Source organism: Globicephala melas, chromosome X (genome assembly GCF_963455315.2).
Source record: "Globicephala melas chromosome X, mGloMel1.2, whole genome shotgun sequence".
Classification (NCBI taxonomy): Eukaryota; Metazoa; Chordata; class Mammalia; order Artiodactyla; family Delphinidae; genus Globicephala; species Globicephala melas.
In genome coordinates, this window is record NC_083335.1 from 69,306,588 (window position 1) to 69,317,243 (window position 10,656).

The 10,656-nt window shown below is 48.7% G+C and overlaps 2 protein-coding genes across 2 annotated transcripts; both read right to left on the minus strand.

Annotated features, from left to right (window-relative positions):
- Positions 1–458: 458 nt before the first annotated feature.
- LOC132594437 (OTU domain-containing protein 6A-like) lies at positions 459–1,334 on the minus strand. The gene has a single exon (XM_060291876.1). It carries the CDS (start codon positions 1,332–1,334, stop codon positions 459–461), a length of 876 nt encoding a protein of 291 aa, XP_060147859.1.
- An 8,058-nt stretch (positions 1,335–9,392) lies between these two features.
- On the minus strand, positions 9,393–10,268 carry LOC132594436 (OTU domain-containing protein 6A-like). The gene has a single exon (XM_060291875.1). It carries the CDS (start codon positions 10,266–10,268, stop codon positions 9,393–9,395), a length of 876 nt encoding a protein of 291 aa, XP_060147858.1.
- Positions 10,269–10,656: the final 388 nt, after the last annotated feature.

Below are 10,656 nucleotides of genomic sequence, written 5' to 3' on the forward strand. Positions count from 1 at the left end.
AATGAATACATTCACGGGGCAACCGGAAGATTCTGAGCTAAACTGATTTTTTTCCCCAAGTGAAGAACGCATCAAACCAAGTTGCCATTTTTTGAACCCCAAAGTTACTTGCAACGTGACCAGTTCTCATGGGTGCGGGCGCAGAGACCCTTCAGGGCAAGAAAGGTGAGAACTTGGCAAACTCACTCCGCTAGGGTAGGACGGTACAGATCTCTTCCTGGTCACCGGCCTCCGATCCCCCTACCCCGTGAAAGAAGCAACCCAGGGACGATCGAGGAGGATAGAAGAGCGAGGGAGGAAGAAGGGGGGGCGGGGGAGGAGAGAGGAGTGAACTCTAAGTAAAATGAATAAACAAAACCTTGAGAAAACCGAAGGAAAAAAGCGGAGCCTGCTGAGGAGACGCGGCGGCGGCAGATTCGGCTCCAACGGCGGCCGTCACGGCGATGGCGGCAGCGGGCCTAGATGAGACGCCGGGCCACGCTTCCGCCGGAGCCGGTGTCGAGTGGCTTCACCGAGTTGTAGTGCTCCGCGCTGCTGTAGGAGTACTGCTTGCAGACCAGGGTGAGCGGCTTCTTGGTGTACTCCTCTCCGATGACGACGGCGGGCGAGTTGGCCTGGATCACCTCGATGGGGGTCTGCAGGACGTGCGACAGGGCCCTCAGCTCGAGCTGGCTTCCACACGACGCGCTGAACACGATGTCGTCGCAGTAGCTCAAGAAGTCGTCGCGGCTGCAGGCGTCGCCGGTTTCGGGGTTGCTGAAGAAGGGCAGGAAGTCGTCGACATGCTGCCGCATGTACTCGGCGGTGCGCCTCCGCAGGCTCCCCACGGTCACGGAGAACACCAGCTGGTCTTGGATGGCGCGGTACATGCAGTGGTCGTCGGCCGGGATATCCTTCACCTCCAGATGCTTGGCCCGCAGGATGGCGCCGAGCTTCATTTCCTCGTCATGGCGCAAGCTGGCCAGATGCTCCCTCTCAGCCTTGTCCATCCAATCCTGGCTTTCTCTATTGAAGGCCTCCTTTCTTTTGTGCTTTCTCTGTGCCCTCCAGAGGTGAGGAGGCTTGTTCTCGAGATCCAGCTTGGCCAGATCTTCAGTGACAGAATCGAGGCTGCTGTTATCAGGGAAACTCTCCTGGAACTTCTCCAGCTCCTGCTGGTGCTTCTGCTCCATCTCGGCCTCGAGGCGAGCCACATCGAGGAGCAACTGCTTTCGTCTCTGCTTGTCGCTCTTGGGGATCGAGCTCTTCATGCCCTGAATGTGGGCCTGCAGCTCTGTCTTCTCGCGGCTGTGGCGTCGTAACATCCGCTGATGCTCACTCTGTGAATCTCCCATGATGTTTAAGGGCGGGCGAGAATCGAAGTTTGGTGGCTGAAGTACCGCTACACTTCACGTGAACAGTCTGACCACCGAACTGCCTAGAGCTCCTCAGCCTCCCCTGGCGGCTGTACTCTGTTCCCCTCACCCGCCGTTGCCCTCACTCTATTAACGGACCTCTCTGCCATTGGCCGCTGTCTCTCCGCGGCTACGCCTCCTAAACACTCCTGGCACTAGGATTGGCTGTTGGGAGACCCTACCTACGCTCCCATTAGACCACGTGGCAATACGTGCTTCCGGTTTCAGCGGGGTTCCTGTCCCGGTTGTAAAATCCCACCTTTGTGCGTTATGTGCAGCAACTGAGCTGGTGGAGGTTTTCGTGGACTCTGAACTGCGTACTTCACTTCCTAGCCTGAACACAATGCAGACACTGGTCCTGCTTGAGAATCACATGACAAATACTGTTACACCAGCTGAATGTGCTCTGACACTGGACTTGTCATTGTTCCCAGTGTTCAGGAGGTAATGTGGCTCTCTCCAGTTCTTTAGCTGCCTTGACTGATGAACCCTTAATTTTGTGTGTGTGTGTGTGGTACGCGGGCCCCTCACTGTCGTGGCCTCCCCCGTTGCAGAGCACAGGCTCCGGACACGCAGGCTCAGTGGCAATGGCCCACGGGCGCAGCCGCTCCGCGGCACGTGGGATCTTCCCGGACCGGGGCACGAACCTGTGTCCCCTGCATCGGCAGGCGGACTCTCAACCACTGTGCCACCAGGGAAGCCCTGAACCCTTAATTTTGTGTATCAGAACAAAGATATTTCCTTATGTTCCTGGGAACACAGAATCCTTTCAGTTTAGGCCTCAAATCCACCCTGTCCCATCTCAGTGTGAGAAAGCAACAACCTGAAAGTTCACTACAGCTGAGCAGACTTTGTCTCGTGCCAACAGAATGCACCTACCCTAAACTCCCCTTCTCCTGGGTTCCCAGCTTCCAAAATGGGCTCCCATGAAGCACGGCAGTTGACCTTCATCAAGCCACTTCCTTCTGATTATTTTGAATCTCTAAAAGTTCTAAAAAATAAAATAAAATAAAGTAAAATAAAATCCCTAAGCTCTTTCAAACATGCTCTCATCCTGCCCCACTCTGCTCATCTGTATCTTGAACTCCCAAACGGGAAGGCTCTTGAGACAACCTCCTCCTTGTTACAAAGGAGGAAAGTGGACATTTGTCCAAGTTTTTACATATATCAAAACTTCAGTCGTTTTTATTGCTAAGTAGTATTCCATGATATGGATGTACTGTAGTTCATTTAACCATTCACCTGTTGAAGGACCTCTGGGTTATTTCCAGTTTGGGGTTGTTACAATCCCTGCTATAAACACCCATATACAGGTTTTTTGTGTGAGCACAGGGCTTCATTTCTCTGGGAAAAAATGCCCAGGAGTGCAATTTCTGGGTCATATTATAAGTGTATGTTTAGTTTTTTAAGAAGCTATTTTCCAGAGTGATTGTACCATTGTGCATTCTCACCAGCAGTGTATGCGGAATCCAGTTTCTCTGCATCCTCACCAGCATTTGGTGTTGTCATAATTTTTTTATTTTTAGTCATTCTGATAGATGTGTAGTGACATCTCACTGTGGTTTTTAATTTGTGTTTCCCTGGTGGCTAATCATGTTCATCTTTTCATGTGCCCATTTGCCATCTGTGCTGTATCCTCTTGGGTAAAATCTTTACGTCATTTGCCCATTTTATAACTGGACTGTTTTTTACCACTGAGTTTTGAGACTTCTTTCTATATTCTAGATACTTGTTCTTTGTTGGATATGTGCTTTGCAAGTATTTTCTCCCACATTGTAACTTGTCTTTTCATCTCTTGGTGTCTCTCAGAGCAAAAGTTTTAAATTTCGATGAAGTCCAATTTATCCATTTTTTCCTCTCTAAGTCATGGTTTTGGTGTCAAGAACTCTTTGTCTAACTCTAGATACCAAAGAATTTGTCCTTTTTTTTTTTTTACTAAAAGTTTTATAGTTTTGCGTTTTAAGTTGAAACCTGTGATCTGTTTTGTGTTTATTTTCATGTAAAATTTGAGGCTTAAGCCAAGGTTCATTCTTTTGCCTGTGGTGGTCCAATTCCTCCAGCATCATTTGCTGGAAATGCTATGCTTCCTCCATTGAATTGGTTTCGCATCTTTGTCAAAAATCAGTTAGGCATATTTGTGTATGTCTATTTCTGGATTCTCTATTCTTTTCCATTGATCCATGTGTCTATCCCTCCTCCAACACCATAGTCTTGATTACTATGGAATAAATCTTGAATATAGGTAGACCCTTTCCTTCAATTTTATTCTTTTTTCAAAATTGTTTTAGCTATTCTAATTCTTTGTCTTTCCACATAAATTTTAGAATAATCTTGTCTATATCTACAAACAAATCTTTCTGGGATTTTCATAGGAATTGTGTTAGAGCCATATATTAATTTGAGGAGAATTGACATCTTTACTACGTTGAGTTTTCCAATCCATGAACACCTGGGTATGTATCTCCATTTATTTAAATTTTCATTGATTTTTTTCATGAATGTTTTATAATTTTCAGCATATATGTCCTGCACATATTTTGTTAGATTTACATTTAAGCATTTCATTCTCTGAGTGATTGTAAATGGTATTGTGTTTTTAATTTTGGTGTTCACATGTGCATTGCTAGCATACAGAAATACAGTTGACTTTTGTATGTTCATCTTGTATTCTGTGACCTTGTTCAACTGACTTACTATTTCTAGGTGTTTTATATTTTATTTCTTTTTGGTAGATTCGTTGGAATTTTCTATGTAGAGAATCATGTTGCCTGTGAATAGGGACAGTTTTATTTCATATTTCCAGTCTGTATCCTTTCATTTCCCTTTTTTGCCTTATTGCACTGATTATAACTTCTAGCACTATATTGAATAAGAGTGGTGAGGGCGGGCAGGCTCGCTTTGTTCTGGGTCTTGGGGGAAAGCATTTCATCTTTCAACATTAAGTATGAATTAGCTGCAGGGTTTTTTTGGGTTTTCTTGGTAGATGATCTTTATCAAGTTGAGGAAATTCCCCTCTCTATTTTTCTGAGACTTTTTTTTTTGTAATATGAATGGGTATTGAATTTTGTCAAATATGTTTTTCTGTATCAATTGAATTGTTTGTGTGATTTTTCTTCTTTAGCTTATTAATATTCTGGATTACGTTGATGTACTGTCAAGTATTGAACCAGTCTTGCATCCCTGAAGTTAACCCCATTTGGTCATGGTTTACAATTCTTTATATACGTCGCTCAATTCTATTTGCTAAGGTTTTATTAGGGATTTAAAAATCTACCTTCATGAGAGATATTTGCCTGTAGGTTTCTCTTTCAGTACTGTTTTGTTTGGTTTTGATATTAGAGTAATACTAGCTTCATAAAATGAATTTGGAAGTCTTCCTTCCTCTTCTGTTTTTCTAGAAGAGATTATGTAACAGAGTTAATTCTTTCAGTGTTTGGTGGGATTCTTCAGTGAAAACATCTGGGCCAAAAGATTGCTGTTGAGGGAGCATTAAAATTACAAAATTGTTTTCCTTAATAGTTGTGGGGCTAATCGATTTCTCCATCGAACCTGAATGAGATCCTTGCTGGGTAGAATAATCTTGGTTGTTGGTTCTTCCCTTTCATCACTTTATATATGTCATGCCACTCCCTTCTTGCTTATAGAGTTTCTGCTGAGAAATCAGCTGTTAACCTTATGGGAGTTCCCTTGTACGTTATTTGTCGTTTTCTATACCCCCTTGGAGCCAAGCCTCCTTCCCCAGGTAGTCCCATTTCCCCACATTATGCACCCTGCCCCAGCAGATAAGTCCCTCCCCCATCAGAAACCCTTAACCTGCCTGTGCTTCGAAGCCAGCCAGGCCCTCTTCTCAGCCGGGCTCTCTTTGTCCGTTTATACGTGCCTCCCCAGCTACCTATGCCCCCTTCCCTGGCCAAGGCTAGCTCCCCAGCCTGGTTCCCTTCCCCTCCTAGGCAGGCTTCCCCTATACCCACCTAGACCCTCACCCCAGCGGAGTCACATTCCCAGCCAGTATCCTCTTTTGCAGCAACCCTACCCAGGCCCCTGCCCCAGCTTGTTACCCACCCACCCCCGCCAGCCCGTGCCCAGGCTCCCTGATCCAACTTGGTTTTCCTTCCCCAGCCTATGTCCCCTTGCCCGGCCAGGCCCCTTTCCCCAGCCAGAGCCTCTTCCTCAGCCTATGCCTCCTTCTTTGGATTGGCCCCCTTTCTAAACCAGCCATCTTACCAGCCTGTGTCCAACTCTCCAGCCTCTAGCCACTTGTCTGGAAGTTTTCCCACCCTGGGCCACAGCCCAGCCTCTTTACCATCCTATGCTGCCAGCCTCCCCTCCCCAGGCAGGCCTCAACCCCAGCCTGTCTTATTCCCCATGCAGGACCCTTCTGCTCGCAGGTCCCTCACCCAGCCAGGGCCTGTTCCCCGACCTGAGACCCTGTTGACAGCCTCCTTAGCCAGGCTACCCTTCCCCGGGCAAAGCCCCTTTGCAACCCTTTGTTCCCTTGCCCTCACGGGACCCCTTCTCCAGAAAAGGCCTCCTTCTGACAGCCAGGTGCTTGTGCCCAGCCTTTTCCCTTTTCAGCTGGACCACTTTTCCAAGGAGTTCCCCCTTCACTGGCCTTTCATAGCCAGTGCCTCCTTCCCTGGCCACGCAGCCTCCTCTCTCAGCTCTCCATCACCAGTAAAGTCTCCTCCCCAACCATGTGATGTTTCCTTGCCAGCACCCCTTCACACACACATGCCCCCAGCTGGGAACTCTTTCCCAGCCAGACTCCTCCCCACAGCCAGGTTCTCTTCACCCAGGGACCTAACAGCCTCTCCCCCAGTCTAAGCTCATTTTCCCAGGCGGGCCTCCTTCCCAGTAAGGTACCTTTCCTCAACCGGTATACCTCTTCCTCAACCAAACCCCTTCCCTAGCTTATTCCCCCTCCTCAGCCAGACCTTCTCCCCATCCCTAGCCTGTGGCCCCAGCTAGGTCCCTTTCCTCAACCACGTGCCCTCCCTCAGCCAGGACACACGCCTTCGTTCCCAGGCAGGATCCCTGCCCTAGCAGGCCCTCTCCACCTGCTAATGCCCCTCTTCCAGCCAGGTCCATCAACCCACCTATTATCCCATGCCCAGCCTATGTCGGTCTCAGCATTCGTACGTCTCCCGCCACCAGGTTCCTTTCCTAGCCTGTGCCTCCCTCCCAGGCCCCATTCCCCTGCCAGAGCCCCTCCCCGGGCAGGCCACCTTTCCCTGCCAGGATATTTTCACCCCCCAATCTCCCCCAGCCCAGCCAGTCTCCCATCCTCAGCTTGTGCCACCCTATCAAGTCTGTGCTCCTTTTCCAAGACAGGCCCCTTCCCACATCTGGGCCCCTTCCCCAGCCTCACCCTCTTCCCCAGCTTAAGCCTACTTTCCCAGCCAGATCTCTTTCCCTGCTCAGGTGCCATTCCCCAGGCTTTTCCCCCTTGAACAGTCAAGGATTCCTTTCTCATCCTTTGCCTCCTAACTCAACTAAGCCTCTTTCCCTTGACCAGCCAAGTCCTCCTTCCATAGGCAGCCCTCACTCCATTATCCCCTTCCTAGCCTGGCCTCCTTCTTCACCCTGTGCCCCAGTCCACAAGGTGTCCTTACCTAGCCATCTCCCCTTCTTCTGCCTGTTCCCCTTTCCCCTGCCACGTCCCATTCATCCCCCTAGACTGACCCCTTCCCCAGTTTTCACCCTTTTTCCCAGCCAGGCCCCCTTCTACAGATTATGCCTCCCTTCCTGGCCTATTCTTCCTTCCCCAGCCAGCATTCTCGTCCCTATAAAAGGCTCTCTTCTCACAATGCATCCAAATACCTAGTTTTCTCAGGGACCTCCTCTTCTCAGCCAGCTGGCTATCTGAAAATGTATGTGATGCACACATTTACACAGTGAGCTATCTGGCAGGATTTCTATATTTGTATTTTGAAAACAGATTCCCCCCCCACCCCCTGCCTTCAAGGAAAAAAAAAACAGTGGCACTTCTTTCCCTCCTGCAACTAGCCCTGGACTGGCAAGTTTTTGAAAGTGAGAATTCTTTTTCATGCATAGCAATGAGAACATCCTTAACTGAAGCCATTTCATGATGTTTGCACTGAGTGAAACATCAAGTCAGGATAGCTTCAACTATCTTGTTACTCCCTAAATCCTTCCCTGGGAGATATTCCACTCCAGGCCACCATCAAGACTGCAGGCCCATTCCTCCTTCCAAAAGCCTCATCTGTCACTGTGTCCTCCCCCTTCACTCCTGCTCCCTAACCCTCCAGGATTCCTTTGCTGAAGTCGATCCTGGGATACAAACTCTATATGAACTAAGTCAGCTATACAAAAACGGAAAACCAGGTATTTTTTTTAAACTGCTTTTATTCTTTAAACAAACTACTGTTCCCCTTTTCCCCTTTGTATATTTCATTTTAGAACATTTGGTGTGTACAAAGAATTTTTAAATGAATTTAAGTTATCTCACTGAAATATAGGATCTAAAGGTTAAATTTTTTAATTGTTTACTGCAAATCATTTCACTTTTACATTTTTTGGCAAATTCAAGATATCAACAAGTCTCAAATATCAACAAAAGTTTATCGCTCACTTTTTTTTTGCTTCATACCAGTTGCAGATATAAGAAAATGAATCAACTACTTTAATACTTTTAAAAATCTCTCTTTAAATACTTTTTATCTCTAAGAATTAAGGAAAACGACTAAGTTCAGATCTTTCACATTCATACCAGTTGTAGATAGAACAAAGTGGACCAACTGCTTGAACAACGTTATACCCTTTTATGTCTGAGAATAAAGGAAACTTAGTAGTTGATGTCACCCCTCACAGCAAGTTAAACTACCTATCAGTTTGCCTCTTCTTAGTTCACATCAATTGCAGATATAATGAAATGAATCAACTACTTGAATAAAGTCATGTCCTTTCTTATATTTAATAAAGGAAATTAAATTGAGATCGTTCACATCTTAGAGCAAGCCTTATCTAGCCTATCAGTTTAGGTAAATGTACTTTCTACATTTAACGCTTGCATTTAACTTCTAAAGTTAACAAACATTATTTAGAATTCAGGAAACATCTAAACAACTGTAATTAATTTGCAACCATACAAGGTTTTATGAAAAAACAAAATAAAATACTAGGGCTTCCCTGGTGGCTCAGTGGTTAAGAATCCCGGGGACACAGGTTCGAGCCCTGGTCAGCGAAGACCCCACCCCACATGCCGCGGAGCAACTAAGCCTGTGAGCCACAGCTACTCAGCCTGCGCTCTGGAGCCTGCAAGCCACAACTACTAAGCCCACACACCATAACTACTGAAACCCACGCGCCTAGAGCCCCCACACTGCAAGGAAGACCCAGTGCAGCCAAAAAAAAAAAAAAACTAGAGGAGGTCTTGTTTGTAACTTGAGACGTCTCCTGAGTAGCCCTGTTGAAGTGGAAAGCAAAACCCCCAAACAGCCCACGATACATTTTTTTCCCCAAAGAACTAAGCAAAAGGCATTCCCAAATCATTTCATTCACATCAACTCCAACTTTAAGTAATGAATACATTCACGGGGCAACCGGAAGATTCTGAGCTAAACTGATTTTTTTCCCCAAGTGAAGAACGCATCAAACCAAGTTGCCATTTTTTGAACCCCAAAGTTACTTGCAACGTGACCAGTTCTCATGGGTGCGGGCGCAGAGACCCTTCAGGGCAAGAAAGGTGAGAACTTGGCAAACTCACTCCGCTAGGGTAGGACGGTACAGATCTCTTCCTGGTCACCGGCCTCCGATCCCCCTACCCCGTGAAAGAAGCAACCCAGGGACGATCGAGGAGGATAGAAGAGCGAGGGAGGAAGAAGGGGGGGCGGGGGAGGAGAGAGGAGTGAACTCTAAGTAAAATGAATAAACAAAACCTTGAGAAAACCGAAGGAAAAAAGCGGAGCCTGCTGAGGAGACGCGGCGGCGGCAGATTCGGCTCCAACGGCGGCCGTCACGGCGATGGCGGCAGCGGGCCTAGATGAGACGCCGGGCCACGCTTCCGCCGGAGCCGGTGTCGAGTGGCTTCACCGAGTTGTAGTGCTCCGCGCTGCTGTAGGAGTACTGCTTGCAGACCAGGGTGAGCGGCTTCTTGGTGTACTCCTCTCCGATGACGACGGCGGGCGAGTTGGCCTGGATCACCTCGATGGGGGTCTGCAGGACGTGCGACAGGGCCCTCAGCTCGAGCTGGCTTCCACACGACGCGCTGAACACGATGTCGTCGCAGTAGCTCAAGAAGTCGTCGCGGCTGCAGGCGTCGCCGGTTTCGGGGTTGCTGAAGAAGGGCAGGAAGTCGTCGACATGCTGCCGCATGTACTCGGCGGTGCGCCTCCGCAGGCTCCCCACGGTCACGGAGAACACCAGCTGGTCTTGGATGGCGCGGTACATGCAGTGGTCGTCGGCCGGGATATCCTTCACCTCCAGATGCTTGGCCCGCAGGATGGCGCCGAGCTTCATTTCCTCGTCATGGCGCAAGCTGGCCAGATGCTCCCTCTCAGCCTTGTCCATCCAATCCTGGCTTTCTCTATTGAAGGCCTCCTTTCTTTTGTGCTTTCTCTGTGCCCTCCAGAGGTGAGGAGGCTTGTTCTCGAGATCCAGCTTGGCCAGATCTTCAGTGACAGAATCGAGGCTGCTGTTATCAGGGAAACTCTCCTGGAACTTCTCCAGCTCCTGCTGGTGCTTCTGCTCCATCTCGGCCTCGAGGCGAGCCACATCGAGGAGCAACTGCTTTCGTCTCTGCTTGTCGCTCTTGGGGATCGAGCTCTTCATGCCCTGAATGTGGGCCTGCAGCTCTGTCTTCTCGCGGCTGTGGCGTCGTAACATCCGCTGATGCTCACTCTGTGAATCTCCCATGATGTTTAAGGGCGGGCGAGAATCGAAGTTTGGTGGCTGAAGTACCGCTACACTTCACGTGAACAGTCTGACCACCGAACTGCCTAGAGCTCCTCAGCCTCCCCTGGCGGCTGTACTCTGTTCCCCTCACCCGCCGTTGCCCTCACTCTATTAACGGACCTCTCTGCCATTGGCCGCTGTCTCTCCGCGGCTACGCCTCCTAAACACTCCTGGCACTAGGATTGGCTGTTGGGAGACCCTACCTACGCTCCCATTAGACCACGTGGCAATACGTGCTTCCGGTTTCAGCGGGGTTCCTGTCCCGGTTGTAAAATCCCACCTTTGTGCGTTATGTGCAGCAACTGAGCTGGTGGAGGTTTTCGTGGACTCTGAACTGCGTACTTCACTT